This window comes from Urocampus carinirostris, chromosome 12 (assembly GCF_059441175.1).
Source record: "Urocampus carinirostris isolate Australia breed hairy pipefish chromosome 12, RoL_Ucar_1.0, whole genome shotgun sequence".
Lineage (NCBI taxonomy): Eukaryota > Metazoa > Chordata > Actinopteri > Syngnathiformes > Syngnathidae > Urocampus > Urocampus carinirostris.
In genome coordinates this window covers 17656357-17680604 of record NC_142360.1, presented here as the reverse complement: position 1 = coordinate 17680604, position 24248 = coordinate 17656357, and the positions used below count along the sequence as shown (strand labels likewise).

Genomic DNA, 24248 nt, shown 5'->3' with positions numbered 1-24248 from the left:
TGCGGGCACTCCGGTTTCCTCCCACATTCCAAAAACATGCATATTAGGTTGATTGACCGGTTCAAATTGTGTGAATGAGCAAGTGAGTTGTCTGTTTCTGTGTGCCCTGCGACTGGCTGGCAACTAGTTCAGGATGTCCCCTGCCCACTGCCCGAAGATGGCTGGGATGGGCTCCAGCACCCCCGCGACCCTACTGAGGATAAGCGGTGCAGATGATGGATAGATGGATGGGTGTACCATTGTGTATCTACTACAAAAATATTACGACAGAAATACAACAAATAATATACAATTTTTAATAATCTACTTAGTGCTTAAAAATAGGGGACCTATTAAATATTTTTGCCTTAATTTTGAAAGAAAAAAATACTCCTGAAATATTACTACTCTTATACTATAATACAAATATACAACTACTGAAATAAGAAAAGATCATACTTCAGGAAAAACTACAGAAATACAACTACAGAAATACTGCAATATTACAATTCTTTAGCATGTGCTTCTTGGCCTGCTGCACGAATGGATGCAGTGACACTGTGAAGCACTTGGAAGAGTTGCCAGATACTGTAGATCCTAAAAATCCACATACCTATTTTAAGATGCTTCATGAATTATGGGTAAGAAATTAAATGCGTCACTGGGTGGCCCGGCCAGCCTCCTACCGGAATATTGCACACTGGCACATAAACTATTTTAGCAGCACTCGTGGGTGTTGCAGGAAAAGCCTAGAACAGGGATGAGTGAATGGTGGCCCATGAGCTTTATCTACATAGTTTGGCCACACTATATTACACAAACGCCAAATAAATACACTTTTCATTTTATTGTACTGGTGGATGCACCATGAAGGTTTTATAATCTGTTTTACTCCACTGTATAGTGTTTCATTTTAGGCACCACATTTCCACTAAGTTTTAGAACATAAAAGGCAATCTTAAGCAGTGTTTCTCAACCGGTAGGCCGTGGGCTCATTTTCAGTGTTTTTTCTTTAGCAAAATAATGCTAAAAGGACGAAAACAGAGAGTCAATTGCACTCCTTAACAGTGGATGGTGACAATGCCCTTACTTCTTGCCATTCAGTCAATCAGCATCTTTGAGAGAGACAACATCTCATTTTATTGTAATTTTGTTGGTTGTATTTACTTTTTCTAGCCATAAATAACCGGTCCAAAGAACGTTAGTGATAAAGGGAAGGGAAAGTAGAAAACAGTGAAAACAACCATCAAGTTGAAGAAGGAAACAATTTCAAAATACGAAAATCGTGTACTGATGTCTGCTATTGAAGCGCTGCTCGAAGGTACAGTAAATGTTTTAAATTTTTTGTTTTTTTACCAGTATATTATGCTTTAATAATAACATAAGGAAATAACGATTGTCTTTTAGGTACAGGCTTCATTCATATTCCTTGAGAATGTGGCAATTTTAAAGCAGTTTTAGGGGGTCGCTTATTTGTGATTTAGGCTAATATTCAAGAAACATACAGTCGTTTTGGTTTTGGTGGCCATTTTGTTTTTATGAAAAAAAGTAAGGATGTTATACTAACTCGGGTTTATAACTTTGGATAACTTTGAAAAGTGGACATTTTTTTCTTGTTTGAGCCGCAGCCTGTCATTAGGGTGGGATGGTGGGACCTGGAGTCAGAGGTGTCGAGAACCAATAATCTAAAGCAGTGTTGCCTATCCTTTTTTGAAATGGGGCACACTTTTTCATTCTAAAAAATTCGAGGCACAATATCTATCACAAATGTTTAAAAAAATAATTCCTTGCACCAGTTTAATGTTTTTTTGAAGTTTAAATTACCATGTTAATTATATTGTTTAATACTTAACAAAAAGATTTTAGTCAACGTGTCTCAAGTGGCAATAATAATTTTCGTGTAATTTTGAATATTACTATATCTTTACCTGCTTCACTATAATTTTATCTTATTTTTCTAAACACATTTTAATACATAAAATGTGCAAACTATCTCTGCCAGTGGAACAATTTTTGTACTGTGTTTTAACTTTTTTCCGTCTAAAATAAGAAAATAATTAAGATAAGCAGAATTGTGTGCAATATTTTTATTTAAAATGAATGGTAAATGGTCTTTTATAATATTTTTCAATTTCAAATATTTTTGAAAAAGTGCCAAGGAGCCACTAGGGAACGCCAAATACCCGCATGTGGTTCCAGAACAAGTTTTGCGGGTAGAGAGGTCCACATTTGCTGGCGATGTAAAGCATCTTCCTCTGTTTAGCCGATCAGAATGCAGAACACAATGCATGCTAAAAATCTGCAAAGTAGGCGGACCCGAGGTAGCAAAATACTGTATACAAAAACTAAATAAAATGCTGCCACCTACTGCTATGGATGAAATGTTACTTACTCAACTGATATCGGAAGAAAGCAAATCTACTGAACAATGGCAATCTCAATGGAACTGTTCAAATTTGGGCTCTAACACACTGCTATTTTATAGGTTATGAATGACCTATATTTCATGATGAGGATGTCTGTGTATAAGAACATCCAACACAGCCTGGTCATCCCAGAAGGGGGATTACCTCATGTTCGGTCCTTTCTCAAAGTTTCTTTATTTTCCTCATGCTAAGGTTTTGAGTATCTCCTTGCCCTCGTGGAGGTTTTAGATCAGGGGATGGTGTTATAATAATCTGTTCAGCCCTTTGAGACTTTTTGTGATTAACTGACTGTGTATTAAAACAGTCTTAATGGCATTAGACTAAACAGAACAAATCCGCCTGCAAGAGATCAGCCTCGTCCATATCAACAAATAATTACTCAGTGGGTATTTGTTATTGTGTGTATGTATACTTGTGGTCCTCTGGGCAGGGCAATAAGTGGGGTAATGACAGGACAATGTTAGTGGCTGCCAGCCTTAACAGGGAGAGCATTGAGAGTGGCCGAGTGGCACGTAGGCACAAGAAATGGCAAGCTGCCATGTTCTCGGCTAATCAACTGACATGTCTTGCACTGTTGTTGAGTGGAATTTTGTTTTGGTTTGACTGCGCCCACTGCGACCTAATCGGTGGGTGGGTGTTCCTAATCATCGATCCTTATCTGTGCATAAGAGGCGGTGGTCCCAGTGGATCTGGTTGTAGGTTTGTATGGAAATACCTTATGGCCATAAGAAAAGAAAGGTGACAGATAATACTAGCAGAGACAAAATATAGAATAGAATAGAATAGAATATACCTTTATTGTCATTGTTACAAAATGGTTTAACATATTGTGACAATGAAATTGGGCATGACACTCCAGTTTCACACATTCACAGTGAGGTAAAAAGCCAAGAAGATAAAGGAACAGAGAAGATAAGGTTATAAAACAAGGAGGATAAGGCTATAATTATAATTTACATGACATTTACACAGGCAGCACGGCGGTGCAGTGGTTAGCGCATGTGCGGCACAGTTCATGTCTTGGGAACTTCCTGCGTGGGTTCAAATCCAGCTCCAGACTTCCTGTGCGGAGTTTGTATGTTCTCCCCGTGCTTGCGTGGGTTTCCTCCAGGCACTCCGGTTTCCTCCCACATTCCAAAAACATGCATTTCAGGTGAATTGGCCGGTCCAAATTGTCCCTAGGTGTGAATGAGTGAGTTGTCTATCCCCGTGTGCCCTGCGATTGGCTGGCAACCAGTTCAGGGTGTCCCCTGCCCACTGCCCGATGATTGCTGGGATGGGCTCCAGCACCTCTGCGACCCTACTGAGGATAAGTTGTGTGCTGATGAGATGATATTTACACAAGAAATGTCGGCATGTAGGATGTTACATACAGTTGGTATTGTAATACAGTTGGTATCGCAAGGGTTGTGCAATTTTGCATTTGGTGCAAAAGTCATCATAGTGCAAAAAAATAGTCAACATATGCATTGTTGCAAACATAGTCATCATAGTGCAGAAAAAAATGGTCAACATTGTGCAAGGTAAGCAGTAAACATAGTGCAGTCAACATGTGCAAGAACATAGACATGAGTACCATTTTACATTCGTGTGAGGTAGTGTTTTTGCAAGTGTTTTTCAGTAAGTACTGTAGTTAAAAATCTTGAGCTTAGAAGCAGGACCACGGTTAGTTTTGTTTCGTAATTTTAGAAGTATTTACAAAGTCATGTGCTCCTTTTTTTCCCTGATTTTGGCTATTACCCGCTGAGTATCATTTGTCTGTACTGGGAGTTGAACATGACACACAGTACCTTATTTTCCAGACAATAAGGCGCATAGAATATCCTCAATTTGGCCTGAAAGTGTGAAACTGTTGGGCTTTTGATACAATTACATCATATAATAGTGCAATGATTGATCATTTGGTAAGTGTGGTTGATTAAAATCGCAAACTATTAATCACAAAGGGAATCAAAACCTCAATCTCAGCAGGGAAGGCGCTGGCACTTTACATCTAGACTACCAGTGTAAATGAGAGACAAAAAGGCATTAGAGCTTATCCTATTATCACACTATTTATATGGTGCCAGAAACACTGATTTGCATAGTGCATTCTCATAGGTTAAACAGTCTTTCCACTTATTCACCTGTGTGTTAACCACCTCTCGGTTTAATAATTATACGTATGTAAAAGGGCTTGTATAGTATTTTGTTGAAAGACTTTCTGTTTACTGTTTCTGTCTTTTGACACGGACCTTCTGACCAGCATCGCTGTACAAGAAAAAGCAAATTAGGAATGGCTAACAAAGCTAAATCTCATCATCATCATCAATTACCATCATGACGGACATGGTAACTGCAGAAGCATAAAACATCCATAACATAATGATTTCCTCGAAGAGTAAAATAAGGATTACAGAAAGTATGAATGGGTAACGCAGTATAAGTGACATAGTAATTACATAAATAAAAACGTATAGAAACGTTGACGTTAAAAGTAAACGGTGACTTATTAAACTTCAAATTTCTCTTATTTTCGCTTTTGAAATTGCAGAATTTTGACATTATTGATACAGTCAGTATGTAAAGTATTACTATACGGACCAGATGCAGGTTGAGGCATGCAATTTTCTTGCCTCATGGCAGAGGGCGATAGTGCTAACAAGGATTCGTATTTGGAGTTTGCTGAATTTTGACATTATTGATACAGTCAGTATGTAAAGTATTACTATACGGAGCAGATGCAGGTTGAGGCATGCAATTTTCTTGCCTCATGGCAGAGGGCGATAGTGCTAACAAGGATTCTGATTTGGAGCACTCCTCAGCCTAAAGCAATTTAATTGATGATAGTATTAGCAAATTAACAGCAAGTCAAGCCATCCAGTCCTTTTTGTCATTGCATGGACTTTTTTTTTTAATAATGGAGAATTATGAATTTTGATGCATTGATCCAAAAAAAGCAGCACATAGACTTCATTTATAAGTTAAGGTAACACAAAACCGTTTTTTTTCTTTGCTAGGGTTCATATAGTGCTTTATTGCTCTGCCACTAAAATGAAGAATAAGATGCAGGTTAATTTATTTGTAAATCTGACTGTGCCACATCAGGCATGAACCTCAACTACATCAATAATATTGACTACAAGGCACTACATACAGTACATCTATTCACTTACTTTACAGACATAATGAACCCATAATGACACTGAAAAACACAGGTGTACAGCATAAAATGTATATTGCATTTACAGTTATATACTATTAGATGTTCACTGGCTACTGTTTATTGTGTCAATGTATTTTAGTGTTGTTCCGGATATCAAACATCATAAACTAACAACACAACCTATACATGTCACTTTTGTCAGATACTGCATATACATGTGAAAAGTAGCCAGGTTTCGATGATACATACACTTGCAAAGGACATAGTAAAATAATTACAACTTTGCCAGCTTATTAATGAATACTGTGGTATGCTTCGTGTAGGCTGACAGAGAAGCTTTAAAAAATCCTAATTGTTGTCAACAAAAATTGAACAGTAAGGCCAATTTTCATGAACGCTACTGCTAATTGGTGAATGTGTATGTAACTCATTATGTGGAACGACATCTGCTCCATTTTAATTTCATTTTTTTGACAAACATAAGGCAAAAATATGCCAAATAAAATTTATTTGTATCTGCAGTGTGCTAAAAGTCTTTCACAACCATTCACAGACATACTGTTGCGAAATATGATCAGCATACAGTTTAACAATTTCTCAAGCACTTGGTAATTATGTATTGAGCTTGATTAATGGGACGGAATTAGTTTTCATTCTCAGAAACATGAGACATAAACACAGAGTAATTTTACGGGAAAAAAAGAACACATCCTGAAAGATAAATCATGTAATAACTTATTTCCTTGCACACACGAACGCATTCCATTACAGTGTGACTTACTGTTCATATTTCAAAGACAGTGACATGCTGTGAGGTTTATGTCTGGTGAGGCCCTTCATTAGAAATATATGAACCTACATATCAAGTCATGTTTATTTGTATAGCCCTTTATCACAAGGAGTCTCAAAGGGCTGCTCAGACCACATATTATTGCAAACCACTATTATGACACCATCCCCTGATCTAGAACCTACATGAGGGCAAGGAAAACTCAAAAACCTCAACATGAGGAAAATAAAGAAATTTTGAGAAGGGAGCAAAGGTATCTGTCCAAATTTGCTATGTGTATTGTGGGAAGACCTAAAACACGCAACTGCTCTGAAAGGCCCGACTGAAACCACATCACCGTTTTGATCGTTCCATTGTAGAGGTCACGCCATATTGCCACGAAAGTAAATCGGTGAATTATTAAAAAGACAGTCGATAAATGTTACTTAATCATTTTAGTTCAAAAAATATAATTCTTATTCTTGTGTTCACATTTTTAAGACCTTCAAAAATTGGGTTTTAGACATTTTAATGCCAATGTAGGACTTATTTTTAGAATAATAAAATAAATGCATTTCCAGACTTTTCCCTGTTTATATTGATTAAGTATTTTTGTTACAACTTGTTAATTATTTGATTGGCAGAGAAAGAAAGCAATATATAAACTGTAGCATAGACAACACATCTTATTGGCTTACCTTAACATATAAATTAAGTTGATATGCTGCTAACTTTCAAGAAATGCACAATTTAATTTGATAGGTAATCCTCCATCTAAATCCTTGGTCTCACTTTTGCCCTGTGCCATGAGACAAGCCACTAATTACAGTAATACGCTACTTACTAATTGTATTACTAATATTCATAGTATCAGGTGAAAATTCAGTGATTTCTGAGTAGAAAATCCCAAAATTGCAAAGTTAAATGAAAAATAACCATTATGATATGTGAGACTCACCTTCTGTTGTTCATATAGACCTCCTCTGTATGATGCTCTTGATTTCTAGATTTCTCCTGCATCTTTCAACTTACAGTAGTGTCATCTAGAGAAAAATGTCCCTAGAACTTCATGGAGCTTGATTTGTACATCATTTCTTACACAGAATTATTTTCAATTTTAGCTGAAATTTGATATAGTTCTGTTCATAAAATCGCGATGAATATTACACCTGAGAACTTGACCCGTTTTCCAGAAAATGATTTCTAAGAGGTTTTATTTTTACATTTATTTAATTTCTAGGAAATGTTGATATGTTAAAGCGATCTAAGCTGTGAAAATGTTGCTCGCAAATGACGACAATGTTATCCCACAGGGAAATGTCTGGAAAAATCTGTCTGGCACAGTTGCCATGGCAACCTGATGGAGAGGACCTGGTCGTCACCGACAGTGTGAAAGAAGCCCTGCTCAACTCCAACATTTGTTAGCCTACATTAAATGCAGGGTTGCCACAAATATTCTTTCTCCGGTTTCCACCCACATTCCAGAAACATGCATGGCAGGTTAATTGGTGACTACAAATCATCAGTACATAGTCTGTGTGTGTGTCCTGTGATTGGTTGGAAATCAGTCCAGGGTCTCCCCTGCCCACTGCCTAATGTCAGTTACGATGGGCTCGGTACCCATGTGACCCTAGTGAAGAGGAGAGGTTAGTAAAATGAATGAATAAATATAAATACAGTATGTATGTTAAATTGTGTTGTCACGAGGGAGACCGGACCAGAACGGAGGCAGGAGGCAATTGAACTCAGGAACTCAATTGCGTTGACGATCAAAACTTTTATTTACCAAAATAAAAGTCGTCCAAAACTCAGGGACAAGACAGAACAAACAGGCTTCACGACCGGACTTGGCAGGGGGGGTCCGGCGGGCAAACAGGACAGGCGATTCAGACAGAACAGGCAGAATCAGGACCGGCAAACAGGACAGGCAGAATCAGGACCGGCAAACAGGACAGGACAAGCGAAATCAGGACAGGCAGAATCAGAACAGGCAAACAGGACAGGCGGAATCAGAACAGTCAGAATCAGGACAGGCAGGGGGGTCGGACTGGCAGGCAGCGGAGTCGGACTGGCAGGCAGTGGAGTCGGACTGGCAGGCAGCGGAGTCGAACAGGCAGGCGTCAAATCTTCCCGGGGCAATACCCAAAACCCCCCTCGCACCCCCGAATGGGTCGACGCTCTCGATTGGGGCAACCCCGCTCCCTCCTCCGAACAAGCAGGAACGAGGAGAGGCAGGCGCCATTGGCGTCGGACGGATCGGACTCGGCGCTCGGCAGGGGTGGGGGGATGGGATCGTCCGCTGAGTTCATTTCTTGGCTGGCTCATTCTGTCACAAGGGAGACCGGACCAGAACGGAGGCAGGAGGCAGGAAGGGAGAACTCAATTGCGTTGAAGATCAAAACTTTTATTTACCAAAATAAAAGTCGTCCAAAACTCACGGACAAGACAGAACAAACAGGCTTTAACAAAAAACGTGCAAACACAGGTTTCTTCCGACTCAAACAAAACAGGACAGAGCAAAACAGAACGGGAAATGCAGACAGAAAATGCAATGAGCCAGCACCCGCAAAACCCACAACCCACCCTTAAGTAGCACACACGCAAATTAGCTGATCTACTGCAGCCGTGCCCAGGGGGTGGGGCCAGCCGGTCGCCACGGCGACCATGCTGGACACGACATGTGTATGTGAGGCTTACCTGAGCGATGACACACGAGCTGAATGACAGCAGTTGCTTTGTGGCAAAAAGGAAATGATAAAAGAAACATGGGAATTGGGCAAATACTGGGAAACAAAAAGACGCAGTTCGGTAAACACTCAAGGTTGGCAAAGTTTAGAGAGTCCAGAATAGATAGACGACAGGAATTGTCAGCTGGAACCCATCCCAGATATCTTCAGGCAGTGAGCAGGTGACACCTTGAACTGGTTGCCAGCCAGTCGCAGGGCACACTGATACAGACAACTCACTCATTCACATCTAAGGGCAATTTGGACCAGCCAATTAACTTGCCATGAAATTAAATGAAAGGATCTACATTTATATAGCGCTTTTCAAGTCAAGACTTCCCAAAGCGCTTTACAGTGTGCTTCACATTTCCCAATAGCGGCCGTGCAGCCATGTAAGGCGCTAACCTGTTTATTGGGGGCATTAGGGGTTCAGTGTCTTACCCAAGGACACTTCGACATGTAACACGGACGACCGGGATTCGAACTGCAATCTCTTGATCCCAAGACGAGCGCTCTACCTACTGAGCCACTGCCGCCCCAATTTTTTGGATGTTTTTGGGAATGTGGGAGGAAACTGGAATACCCGGAGGAAACTCACGCAAGCACGAGGACAAACATGCAAACTCCACACAGGAAGGCTGGTAGCTCGATTTCATCCCATGACCTCAGAACTGTGCCGCGGACACGCTAACCACTCAGCACTTTTGGGATTACTGCCCCGAGTGCCCCCACTATGGGGATCACACTGGCCTTGATCTTTTACATCTGTTCCAGCTATTCTTTACTTCTCTAGTCACTCCAGGTACTTCTCCAGTTTCTCATGTTCCTTCTTTGTTAAGTTAGCTATTCTCTTCTGCTCTCCGTCCCCCTCCACTAACTCTGATTGGTTAGTCAAGAGCTGCTTGTCAGTCTGGTATTTGATCTTGGTCCTCTTGTTTTCAGCGACCTTCTGTGGTATGGCCACTCTGGGTCTTTTAGGTACTTTATGCCATACTGGTTGCAGATGGCCCTGTCCACTATCCTAGCTACTTGGCTGTGCCTCTCCAAGTACACTGATCCAGATAGCATCTTAAAATCTTCCATACATATATACATATATGTCTATTTAACATTTGGTTCCTCCTAAAACGCAGGCAATGGTTGACCAGATTGGCATTAGGTTAATGGCGACATTTTCCTTGTTGCGCAAAAAGAATCTTGAGATAACTCGGGCCAATAGTGCCACTAACCGGAGCTACTATCTGCCTTAAGACCAATCAACTCAATCAGTCATTATAGCAACTTAAATGTGACCAACAAAAATGCAAGCTTAATACTATTAAGCTACTATTAATAATAGTACAAAAGAAAAACCAACAGGAAAATGTAATATCTGAACAACTTAAAATCTTCCAGCACTGTTCTTTATATCCAAGATGTATTATCTTATTAATGTGACAAACACTTAATCATTGCATGTCTGCATTACTGTACAGTAAACAGTCCATGGCGTTGCTCTTGTCTCGGTCGTCGCCTCAGCCACTTCATTGCACCCCTAATTTACTCTGAGGTATAAATAGCTGCAATCCATCACAAGACGGATTTACTTGGTCCTTTCCCAAGGATAATGCAGCCCCGAGGGACACAAAGTAGGCCTGTGGCTTATATTTTGAAAAGCAACTATTCAGACAAAGAATTGAAAGATAACTGTGCTTACGATAACAACACACCATGTAAGCACAAATTTGATGTGGAGATCACCGATAAAGTGTCAGTAAAGCATATTACACAATTTACAATGTGACAGCCATCCGACCCAAAATAATAAAACTTATTATAAATGATTTCCGACACTTGTTATCGAGTGAGTATGTCATCAAAGAGCCCCAGGAATGACCTGAAAACCAATCGCGGTTCGCCTGCTTTCTGAAAAAGAGTTATGATTGGTCATTGGCTGAAACTATGAGGGCACCTCCACTCAACAGCAATTCTCAAAAAGGCCGCCATTGGAGATGTATAACAGGTGAACATTGCTTCTTAACTCAAACACAAAATTCCATGTATAGACTGTTAGGCAACAATGTAATATTGATAGAAACGATTGTATTATTATTCTGATTTCAACCTAGTTCTGATAAATGAGGACCACATATTTAAATCGAACACCAAAGCAGTCATTCAATAACATTATTACCGTAAATTCCGGACTATAAGCCGCTACTTTTTTCCCAAATGTTCAGCCCTGCGGCTTATTCAGTGAAAAGTCCAATTTATGTAATTTTTCTAACGGCCACCAGCGGCACTCGAGTACAAAAGGTAAAATTTGGACTGGTGGAATTGTGCGCCGAGGTAGACTGCTTAATTTATGTTCGAAGAGTCTGGATGACGGAGGGCAGAGGTTCGATCCGATTATGAGGAAGACGCCCTTACAGGCGACCGTCATGAGGAGAAAGACGAGGACGGTTTACCGTAAATGGGGTTTTTAAGGGTTATTGATCTATCTTCGTTATTCATTATCCATTATCCGTTATCGGTCAGTTCATAATACGCTACAAAGCCTAGGAGCCGGGACACTTACTCTCAGCCAAAAGGCCAAGCTAAGGTCCTAGCCCTAAAGCCTTGCTGCGATCATTGCGAATGCACCGTTCCCGGAGGTACTGCAATACCGGGCCGATGCGTGGAGTGGACAGAGCAAGCTCATATTCCATCTCCTAAATGCAAAAATCAAAGATAGTGACTTCATAGAAAGTACACAAAAGGCTATTGCATTGTTCTAGGTGATACTGCAATATTGGGCCAATATTTGCCTCCTCAAAATGTCTGTATGCCACTGATGGGGTTTTGGGGTTTTTAAGGGTTATTGATCTATCTTCGTTATTCATTATCCGTTATCGGTCAGTTCATAATACGCTACAAAGCCTAGGAGCCGGGACACTTACTCTCAGCCAAAAGGCCAAGCTAAGGTCCTAGCCCTAAAGCCTTGCTGCGATCATTGCGAATGCACCGTTCCCGGAGGTACTGCAATACCGGGCCGATGCGTGGAGTGGGGGGGGGGGGGGGGGGGTTGGGGTTTTTAAGGGTTATTGATCTATCTTCGTTATTCATTATCCATTATCCGTTATCGGTCAGTTCATAATACGCTACAATGTCCAATTGTTCTGCACTTTCCACAAAAAATTCGATCACATACCTCAGCCATTTGCCCATGCTCACCACATTTGCGACAGAGTTTCGGTTGCCCTTGATAGTGGATAAAGCCACGGTTTTCCCCCAGGAATATAGTCGACGGAATTTGTTTCAGTCCCTGAAAGCCCTGAGGATCTTGCCGTAGTTGGACTGGTACCTTCCAGGCACCATTCCAATAGCCTTTCTCACACCTCACCTTCATAGCCTGGCCTTTTACTGAGCAGTATCTACTCAACCAATAACAGACGTCATCAGCACTGATTATTTCACTAAACATTCTAACAACGACAATCTTGTTAGCATTATCAGTCAGCTTCTCCACTGTAAATCCTGAAAACTGGGACCTCACTCCCTCAAAGCGATTCCAAAAACTCTTGATAAAGAGCTGCCGTTTCAAAACTCACATCAAAGCCTTTGCCAGAAGTCATTTTTATGACAGCATGTACCTCCTCCTTTTTAAACTTCAGAATCTTTTCAACAAACTTGTTAATAAAATCCGTCCTTGACATTCCCTCCGAAATTGCCACAACATCTTTGAGCAAGAATCTCACGCAGTTACGTCTCCGCCCGCCGGTATAATGCCCGGCCATGGCAGGACTCGGCTGCTTTACTTCTAACTATGTTAAAATGGTTAGAATTGTAAAATTAATAATTAACAATACTCTTAATACCGACGCCAATGACAGTATAAACGCATAGAACGAGCAGTGCTAACCTGATGGGGTTTTGGGGTTTTTAAGGGTTATTGATCTATCTTCGTTATTCATTATCCATTATCCGTTATCGGTCAGTTCATAATACGCTACAAAGCCTAGGAGCCGGGACACTTACTCTCAGCCAAAAGGCCAAGCTAAGGTCCTAGCCCCAAAGCCTTGCTGCGATCATTGCGAATGCACCGTTCCCGGAGGTACTGCAATACCGGGCCGATGCGTGGAGTGGACAGAGCAAGCTCATATTCCATCTCCGAAATGCAAAAATCAAATTATGTCGGCAAAATGTGGTGCGTGCAGCTTAAAATCAGATGCGCTCTCTAGTCTGGATTTAATGGTACTTTGCTCTTCTAGCAGTAATTGTCTGCAGTCTTGTTTATGGGACAACGAGACAAACAAAAATAAATGGCTCAAAGTGCACTGATTTAACCTAAAGCAAAAATAGATCTTGGTGGGTTTTACTTTAAGAAAGTTTAAGCCAAGGAAAATAAAGAGCTTTCTTCCAACTACTAGAGTTAACTCAAGCTGTGAAGTACATTTTTGGTGGCTCAAACGGGAGACTTCCTCAATGGCTAGCTCATGTCAAGGTGGTGTTTGGGCTTACAAAAACGCATCAAGCTTTCTTATTTCACTTTAGTTTAAAAAGAAACGGCTCGCCTCTTCTTTACAATTTACACAAACCATATTAAATGGATGCACGAGATTTTTAACAATAAAAACATCAAAGTTCTTAGCGCGCAAGGTACGGTACATGTATGTTCACACACGAACTAGGAGGTAGAAGCCCGGATTTCTTTTTCGGTGTGGATGCTGGGTGACCTCTCACAGCGCCACGTGGCGGGAAGAGGCACTACAGTACTGTCCTGTACTCGGAAAAAGGTGCTCACAACTGAAAAAAATGATAGTATCTACTGTTTTGCGTAAGTCAACTGTTTGTAAATAGGGGAGCAACTGTAAAGCTAAAAAAAAAAATAACGAGAAAAATGGTAAAGTGTTTTCTGTTAACTTTCCAACATCTTCCTGAATGTCTTCCCAATAACAATGCATCAAATGAGCTTGCTGCTGTTCCATTCATCTATATTCTTCCTCCAATAGGTAAGTGGGTGGTAAACTCCCAGGCTGAGAATTGGGCCCACTCCGGCCCTATATGCAGCCATAGCATACAGATGTTTCAACAATTGTTCCTTTCTTTCATCTTCGCAAATGGATTCTGATTCTAATTGTGATTTTTCAGTGTCATCGAGGTTGTAAGAAGTTCTTTAAGGCTAAAAATAAATCCAATTTCTTGTTACACTCCAATAAAAATGATATCCATCCATCCATCCATGAAAAAAATAGATTTCTCTTTTGCAATAATGTATTCTAATGTATTGTGCTGTCATAGACCATAGATCGCAAATCCATTACTTTTCCCAACTTGAAGGTGCATCAGATTCACTTACAGATAAATGCCGTAAACATACGTCTTTGAAAAAGACTTTGTTAATAGGTGGTGATGTATATCATGTTTTAGCCCCAAAACAATTTTGTGGGTAGGTCATAACGATTGTCAAATTAATTTTTACCACCTTGATATCATACAGATAGTCTCAAGTTGGGAATCAGAAAAATGCAAAATCCTGAATGTTGTAGTGTTAGACTTAAAAAATGCACATTAGGTTTTTCTCGGTATGGTCAATATGCTTATCCAGGATATAGCAAAAATAAAACATTATATGAGTCCAATGAATTTAACATTAGGAATTAATTGAATTTTTAATGAACACAATTACAGTACTGTAATAGTGTGAAAAATATAGTCGGTGTACAGATGCTGCCCAATTTACGAACGAGACGATTGTAAGTTGTATTTGTTTGTAAGTTGCTTCAGTGCTATATTTTGTATGTTTAAGGTTCATACAAGTATGTTTAAGGCTTGTATAAGTAACTTGCATTGTTCTTTGCTAAAAAATAAACATTTCATAAAATAATATGCTCTATAAAGATAAATAAAGTTGAGTTTACTTTTGGAAGATGCGCTTCAAAAGGTCTTCTTCCGTAGTAAAAAGTGACCGAAAAAATGCGTTCCGACCATTTCCCAACCGCATTAAGCTTTCTTATTCCACTTTTGTTTCAAAACACCAACCATATTGAATGGATGCACGAGATTTTAAACAATAAAAATATAAACGTTCTTACACGCTTGATACAGTACACGTAGTACTGTATGTCTACACACGAACCATGAAGTAGAAGCCGTATTTCTTCTTCGGGGTGGATGCTGAATGAGATCTCACAGCGCCACACGCCAGTAGCGGCGGAAAAAAGCACTACAGTACTGTCCTGTACTCAGAAAAAGGTTTACACAATGCAAAATCTAACTTACAGCAATGTCCAGAGATTTTTTGACATCCCGAAAAAAATGATCGTATCTACCGTTCATCGTAAGTCGAATGGTCGTAAGTAGGGGAGCGTCTGTATGCGTGTATGAATTTGGTAAATAAATCCTGGTGCTAGAGGGACTAACCCATGAATCAAAGTTCAGTTAATGTTAAATATAGTGTTTGTTGGGATGCAATTGTGGGGAATTTTCAGTCCTTCAAGACTCATTACCAATTCCCAAGTTAACAATCACCTCGGACAAAAAAGAAAGGTCGGAAATGTTGAACGAGACAGACGTCACTGTCTTTTTAAGCGGTACCCAGGGAGGCTCCCTGTCCCATTTATTTCGGTTTTCGTCACATGGACGCAAGCAATGATCTGTGGAGATACGCAATATGGAAAGCCTGGGAGCAATGAAATTTGAAAAATAGGATTTCTGGGACTTTTTAGAGTCTGATGATATAATACTCCCATTTGGTCAGAAAAATATAGTGAACACAACGGCATATAAGCTATGTTGTTTTATTCTTTTTCTTGTGCATCTCCAATGCTCTGAAAAAGTATCCCCTCCTTCCTGATTTCAGAGTTTTTTGCATATTTATAACTCAACGTTTCAGATCATCCAACCACTTTAAGAGACAACCCAAGGAAATACAAAATGCAGTTATGAAATGTGTACTAAAAAGTCTGTCAGTGAAAATATTTCTTATTTACTTTGGAGGTATTTTTCTCATGTAAAATATATTTTCTCGTTTTTATTGATGTATTTAGATGTATCATTCTTCTTTATTATCTTCAAACGTTCTTTTTTTTTTTAATCCCATAACTTTACATTGCAAAAACTATCACGTTGAAATTTGAGGACATATTGTAAAATAAGAAACTAAAAATATTTTTCCAGTATTAACTTTCATATTCTGTTGGTAATTTTTTTAACTGTTGTTGCTTTTTTCAAACAATATTTTTGTCTCATTTTACTGGTTGTTTTTCGCAATTTTGCACAAAAAAACCCCAAAAAACGTTGACCCAAAAAATTCTCATTTAAGTATAGTGTTTCATCTTTCTAAATATATTTATCTTGCTTCTTGAAAAAATGAATAGTTAAAATAACCAAAACTGTTTTATCTATCAAATGGTAGATTATTCAGTACATTTTAAGAAGAAAATAAATACTTAAAATTAATAAAAGATTCAGCACTTGATACAATTTTTGTTATTTCAAGAATATTTTTTCCTAATTTTCTCGAAGAAAAAGAAAAAAGCTCTCATGAAACCAGAATTTGCTTAAAATAACATTTTTTTGCCAATGGGATGAGATTTTATTTTTGGCAGTGTTTAGCATCAACATTGAGTGAGTAAAAAAATATGGTGTTAAATATGGTGAAAATGACATCTGAGTCCTTTAGTGTTACCTGTGGTGTTCCGCATTTCATTCTTCCATTAGGTGATATTATTCGCATGTATATAGTTACCATTGTTACGCAGTTGACACGGAACTATATTTTCTGATGGAGGAATCTGCCACACTAAACTGTGGGAATTTGGAGGCCTGTCCGACTGAGATAAAAGAATGGATGTCACTCAACTTCTTGCGCCTTAACTCTGAATAGACCGAAATGTTAGTTATTGGTCCATCTAAATGACTTGTTCTCAAAAACTGCTCTGAACATTGACAAATGTAATGTCACTCAGAGTGACTCAGTCAAAAATTTAGGTGTCATATTTGACCCCGATCTGTCCTTTCAAACACATGTTAGGAATATTACGAGAACAGCTTTTTTCCATCTTCGCAACATTGCTAAAATTTGCCCTATGCTGTTTTAGTCGGATTTAGAGATTATAATTCATGCGTTTGTTACCTCCGGTCTCGATTACTGTAATGCACTTCTCTCCGGTCTCCCGAAATCCAAAACCAAGAGCCTTCAGCTGGTACAAAATGCTGCAGTGAGGCTTTTAACTAAGAAGAAAGTTTGATAGCATTACCCCGATTTTAGCTAGCCCGCATTGGCCTCCTTAAGATGTGATTTTGAGGTTCTGTTGGAATTATACAAAATCATGCGTGGACTTGCTCCCGCATGTCTTTCAGATTTAATTTACCCCTATGTTCCGGTCCGGAGCCTTTGCTCTGAAAATGCTGGTCTACTAGTAATCCAAAGAGCCAAGAAGAGATCCGCAGATTCGAGGGCGTTCTCCATTCTGGCCCCGGTGCTGTGGAATGCTCTTACCCCTGAGATTCGATCTGCAACCTCAGTGGAAATGTTTAAATTTAAGCTTAAAACACACTTCCATTCTACAGCATATGGATAACCTATATTTTATGTTGACAATATCTGTGTATTATTTGCCCTAATGTAGGTTTTAGATCAGGGGATGGTGTCATAATAGTCTGTGCTTTGCAATAATTTGTGGTCTGTGTAGCCCTTTGAGACTCTTTGCGATTAAGGGCGTCACAAATAAAGATGACTTGACTAGAATAAAAAGCAGAAGCACATGAAATATAGTCATGCTTTTCTTTTAATCACTTCTTATAAAAATTATTTCCAACTTATTATTCCAACACAATAAACAATAGAATGCCATACATTGTGTGAACAATTTCTTAACCCACCTACAACAACGGGTGGACCTAGATGTATTTCTGACCATCAAAAAAAGAGAAAAATATGAAATAAAAAGATGAACTTTCATGCAGCTAGTGCTTAATTTAGGCTAACCGTTTTGACAACCAGGACCATAAACTTAGATAATCAATGACAATACTGAACATTTTCCTTCCAAAAACTAAGAACAAGTTTGGTCAGGAATAGTATACAAAGTAGCACAGTTACATCAAAGCATTTTGCCGGATCGTACGAGTGTCGTGCACTTTAGCATGCCACCGAAACCGTTGCAGTGAGGTCTACTTTTACGTGAAACAGCAAGACAGTTAGCGGTTTTGTCCTTTACTAAAACTTGGACCTGGGAAATTAACGATCGCTATTAAAAAGACGTGAGCTAATATAAGCAGTTTGTGTATTTGTGTTTGGAAACGAGGCTCACGGTTATTTAGCTTTGCAAAAATATTTCCACATATTTGGCGTTGTTGGTCCGTCCCCTATCTTTATTGGTGTGAACAAATAACAACCTTGTAGCTTCAAACACAGTGAAACTCAAATTAGTCATCAACGGTATTTCTACAAAGAAATAAGTACAGAGATGAGACATGATTGAAATCTTATTTATATCTAAAGATACAATTTTTAAGTTTAATTCCGAATATTAGCAATCAACGATGGTCGTATAAAGAAATAAGTGATTGGTATCTCATGAGAGTGTAGTGAAAATTATTCTATTTAATTCCATTTATTAGTTAGTCTTATTTCGTACAAAGAAATAAGTGCAGTGATAAGACATGATTGGAATCCCATCCGTTTGTATCTAAAATGATGATCTTTAGGTTTAAATCAAACGGTTGGCAATCAATGGTATTCCAACGGAGAAATAATTAAACCGGTCAGACATGATTGGAATCCCATCAATTAATTGTTAAAGTGATCCTTTTTAGTTTGATTGATAGTATGGACGTGTTTTTCCCTAATTGTTTTATTGCAGTTTTTGTATCAAGGAAAACTTTGGTGATTTTGGAGCTACAAGGTTACCACATACTAACCACATTCCTTTAGCTTCTTCCTGATGGGTGCATTGTGCAATTATATACACAACGTTACATTGTGTCGTGTGTAAATATAGTTATAGAACAATATATTCCAGAGCTCTCTACACACGAGACACTACCACTTCCCGGTAATGCTAGTGCATATAAATTAGAAAATTACACCGTCATTTTTATTTACATGCTTAATATATCGAATAAATATACACTGTTATAAACAGCAGAAAGACCCACTTGAGCTTCTAGCGACAAACAGTTTTGGACAAAGGTGAGGCGTGATCGGGACAAATGTAAGGCCGATGGCAAAGTCAACATTTTCGCACCCAAACATACGCACGTCATATACAAAACCTCCCATACTGTACATGCATAAAACCAGCTAAGTATCATGGAGTGAAAGTTAACAAAGTACCATTGTAGTATATCAACCAAGTTTGCTGTGGAAGCAGAGTAAAAATGTGAGGTTGACAAATCCTGTTAAACGTATGATTAAAAAAAAAAGGAAAGATTCCTGTTCGCTGTCGAAATAGCGTACCTCAAGCTTATTATAATATCTATGAACTATACAGTATCTGTGTCAAATTCTAATGCCCCAACTGTCCCAGAAACCTGATGCGTTTTTTTCCCCTCCCTCCTTTATATGACGTCAATGGGAGGAAGCAGCACTTGAGGGAAAGAAATAGCTGGCCTGATTATTTTGGGTTGTGTCCACGGGGCCGAGAGGGGCTGATGAGGCCCCCAGAGTGTCTTTCAAAGCTGGCATCTGGAAGAAGCCCTTCCAATCATGTAGCACTCGGGGCCTGATTGCATAGGGGTAGAAGGGCATTGCATCAGACGGGCAAGTGCGGGGCGGGGGACCATTTTCGAAAACTAGAATATTGGGTTTGCATTTTAGCCTTTGTTTGATTGGACCACTACAAAAGATAAAACACCTTGTTATGCTATGCTCCACCTTCCAGGAAGTGAGGTGGAAAAGGCCCTGTAAGTTTGAACAAATCGTGGCCAAAATAACCCCTAGCAGTGCTAGTAATTATTAGCTTTAAGCGAGATTTTTAACCAGTCCAGATTTTGACCCTTGTGTTCCAAATCCCTATGCATTTCGCACTTCATTTTGAGTTGTCAGACTTTTAAACAGGTTAGCGCCAATCACACAGCTTCCTTATCGATCCGTACAATAACAGGAATGTAAAGCTGGAATTTTAGTGTAATTACGTGTTGAATATTTTTGTGCAAGGAGGACTCGAACTCAATCTAAGAATAATAGGAAATTCAGTCGAGTTTCCGCGTTGGAAAGCGAGGTAAATGACACAGCCAGCAGATAAGAGTGGGGAAATTGAATTGTCACCCAAAGATAGCATTTAGCATTTGCTAATCGATTTTTTTCTGCTTAACTGTCAAACAAGGTAGTGTCCACCACTAACTAAGGTGATACATCCAATTAATTTTAGCACTGCTAGCTAAGATAGTATCAGCAATGCATTGACTTGTTTGTACTGTTGAACCAAAATAGCATTTATTATTAGCTAAAGCTAATCATTGGGACCATTTAGCAGTTTATAGTGACAACTTCTTGCATATTCAATTTTCAGTGGATATACAGTGTCCTGGTTTTTAATCAAGAAAATATGACCACCCTGTTTTAGGTCCGTTTTTATTTTAGGTTTGAAAAAAATAATAATAATATGGATGTCATGCTCCTTTAGAAAGAGAATACAAATAGTTAGTTACTTAAGTATTATGTTTTTTTGGTCTAAATAGCTAGGAAGCCCACATATACGTATCACTATTTTGAGTACTTAAACAGAAAACTATTGAAATGCATTAAAACATATTTGCGTGGAAATCTTTCGATGCAAATGTAACATTGTTGACATAAAATTGGTTGTGTTCCATGACAATATTGTGCTCAGGTAAATGTGCGCATTGAATGGTAGTTTGTTGACGTATTTCTCTATTGCCCAATACACGGAAGACTGTTCTTTCTTCAACATACAAAAACGATTTTACTCTCAGATAAGAAAAAAAAAACATTTTACAGACATACTGTACTAGAGTGTTCAATAAATAAAAAAACTATATAAAGACATTTGTAAAAAAGGCACACAAAAGTTCTCTGACAAATGGTACAGGAAAAAGTAAACACTTTCTCTTGCTATACAAACAGGTCTCCATCAGTAGATCTTATTCTACGCTACTTCTATATCTTATCTGTAAAAAACAACAACAAAATCTTAAGTTAGAAAATTTCTCTCAGTAGTGTCAATGTTCATTTACTGCCAGGTTCAGAAAATACTTTTTCCTAAACTGGCCCAAGTCCTTTGATTCTCGCCTCAAAACTAAAACGTTTGCAGTTTAATATTTCCTGAGAACTCAGAAGCCGCTCCCCCAAAACCACCCTTCTGGCTTCAAACAGCCAAGTGCAAGACCGGCCCCGTGCGGGCCAAAACTGAACCGTTGCTTCTGCTGGCTCGTCAAAAACGCACAGCTGCACGAGGGTCTACCCCATATTCTACCAAAACGCTGTCAGGAATAAACGGGAGTCCATTATGTGTCCGTGGGCGAGGCTTCCTGCGTCACGATCTCGATCTCGGACGTGAGCTCGGTAATGTCGCTGTCGTCAGGCTCCCGATAGTCCAAAGGAGAACGAGAATCCCCAAGACTGTCCTCTTCCTCGTCCTCGATCGGATCGTCGTCTTCTTCCCCATCTTTGTCGATCCCGTCCAAATCCTCCTCTTCCAGGGTCAGCTCAAACTGAAATTTGTCTCCGCCTCCCTGGCCTCCAGTCCCGCCACTGTGTCCGTGGGAAACCTGATCGTAGAAGGGTGGCGAGGGGCTCTGGGGGATCATGCTCTGGTACCAGTTTCTGTTGTCCTCCAGCGTGTCCAGGATATCCTGTGCGTCAGGATGGACCAGGTCGGCCCAGGTCTCCCACAGAGGGTGGACTATGTAGTCGATAAAGCCCACCTGGAAGAAAGAAAAACAAAACACATTAGATTTGACTGTTTTTTAAAAATGTTTTGCCCACCACTTCCAGCCAGATTTTATGTCATTATCACACTGACTTTTACCACGTTTTACAACATTGTTTTGGTAGAACTATTTCCCATAATGCTCCATTATCTGTGTATTATTTGTTATTGCAACATCCGTTGCAGCCTGGTCATCCTGGAATTTCCTCATGTGCAGTCCCTTCTCGAGGTTCCTTCATTTTCCTCATGTTGAGGTTTCTGAGTTTTTTCCTAGCCCTCATGTAGGTTTTCGATAGGGATGGTGCAATAATAGTCTGTAGTTTGAAATAGTCTGTGGAGCCCTTTAAGATTTGTGATTAAGGGCGTCACAACTTGACTTCATTAAAACATTACTTTCAGAGAACGCACTACTTATGGTTGTCAGTAATCTGGGGCACAGGGGCTAGTGTCTGTATTTAGTTAGTGTTTTTCAGTAACACCCCCAACACTGCTCCGAACCCACCTGACTCTTTTCCACTGAAGCTGTATGTTTATCGCACATGGGGCTGATCTCCATTCCTCGTTCCCTCTCCCGGTCTCCCTGATGGAAGAATTCGTCCATGATTCGATCCGTCCATTGCCGATAAAGCTCGAGGGACTTTGTGGGGTTGCTCAAGTCAGCGCAGTGCACCATGTTTCGCAGCACCTTGAGAAAAAAAAAATCTATATTACATCATGACATATTGATAGTTTAGTAGCCCAACAAAATGAGGAGAGAAGACATCAATGGATTTTTAACTCGCAAAAGCTCTGGTAAGAAATTCCAACCTGTTCTAAAAGCCCTCCCCAGAGCACTTTCTTTTTATTAAATCTCCTAGGTTACTGAAAATAGAAGTGTGTAGATATCAAAAGAACAGCAACATCATTGGCTTAAAGTGTCAATGATATAAACAGTTCATAAAAGTCAATAACAATAGTCCGCAATAATAGTTAAAGTAATGAACTGGCATCAAAGACAATGTCATTGCAGCTGTCCAATATAAAAATACAGAATAGATTTATCAAAATAGAACCACACTATACATAACAAACACCAACTACTAACGTGCATTTCTCACTATGCATTTCTTAACCTGAAAAAGCAAGCCCTGTCATTAACACCAGCATAACAAAATACCATGTTTTTTTTTCTAAAGGGACAGTGTGTATTATTTGACCACACTGCATTGTGTAGCGTAATGGAAAACCACTGCTAATACGCACAAAGAAACTATGGAGATTCAGGAACTGCACCGGACTTTGGGTCGCAGGCTAAAACAGCAATAAAAATGCCATAAAAAACGAATACACGTCCCTTTTTTACGATAAGCTCGGCGCACACCTCGCGCACACTTTCAGATGCCCAATTTTCAGTTATAATCCGAGTGGTTTAAGTAACGTGTTTTTAGATCAGGTGACCATTCAAAATCGCGATTACAAAAAATGAGCGCACATTTAATCCTAAGAATATGCGAATGAGGGCTGTGTCGTGTCTTACTGTGCATTTGCTTGTCATCGTTCCTTAAGGATTAAAGGAAACTTGCCGCCTGACATGGACGCCGATGATATGTAAAGCAACATTAGTGTTTTTGATAGATAAGCTACACTGCTGCTCAAATCATATGCATACATTGAGGACTTGATTTGTGGGTTATTAGGCATAAATATTGTGTAAATTAAGTATTGTCAAGCCTCCCAATTTTGGCTAACACATTTTTCTTAAAGGGTTTTATAAATGTCACCGCGTTGTTTTGTATTTAGAGTGCGTGTGTTGTGGAAAAGCGTGATCGCTTTTGACTTCAAAACCGCGTTATACATTTTGTTTCTAGTATTTTCTATGTTGATGAGAGTAAGTACAAGTGACAAATTCACAATCACAAACGTTTTGATTAATGATTTTTTCAACAATTTAATTGGACCTCTGTGATTTACTCATTCATTTTATTAGTCTAATAGTTGGATAAAATGTTTTTCCCGCACGAAAAAAATGATATGCCTCGCCATATTCAAAGATGCAGTGTTTGAAATTGTAAATATATATTTTAGCCACAATTTAAGTTAGGCTGAAAAAAGTAGACTGCAGTTCTTAATTCTGACTTTAATTTCAGAAATTACAGCAAAAGTATTGTCTTGAGCCCTCACCTGTATCCTGTCAGTGTAATTGTCAAGCAGAAGCACTCCAGAGCTGGTCACTTTTTTGGTTTCCACCATTGTCTTCAGATCGGCCAACAGACTCATGTGTTTAGACATGTCTGTCGCTAAAACCTGCATGGCAGGAATACCCACAAAAATCCTTATATTGACAAGGAGCATTTGAGAAAGGATTTG

General features: G+C 39.2%; 1 protein-coding gene and 2 pseudogenes across 3 annotated transcripts in view; all 3 read right to left on the bottom strand.

Moving 5' to 3' along the window:
• Positions 1–11656: 11656 nt before the first annotated feature.
• LOC148355134 (U2 spliceosomal RNA) lies at positions 11657–11788 on the bottom strand (annotated as a pseudogene).
• A 1314-nt stretch (positions 11789–13102) lies between these two features.
• On the bottom strand, positions 13103–13195 carry LOC148355133 (U2 spliceosomal RNA; annotated as a pseudogene).
• Positions 13196–20574: 7379 nt separating this feature from the next.
• pde4ba (phosphodiesterase 4B, cAMP-specific a) overlaps positions 20575–24248 on the bottom strand; it is a 201962-nt gene continuing 198288 nt past the window's right edge. For all 3 annotated transcript variants that reach the window (XM_088350230.1, XM_088350231.1, XM_088350232.1), the window contains 3 exons: positions 24063–24185; positions 22405–22587; positions 20575–21897 (listed from right to left, as the gene is read on the bottom strand). In XM_088350230.1, coding sequence (XP_088206356.1) covers positions 21478–21897; positions 22405–22587; positions 24063–24185 — 726 coding nt within the window. In that variant the 3' untranslated portion in view covers positions 20575–21477. The remainder of the gene's footprint in view (positions 21898–22404; positions 22588–24062; positions 24186–24248) is intronic.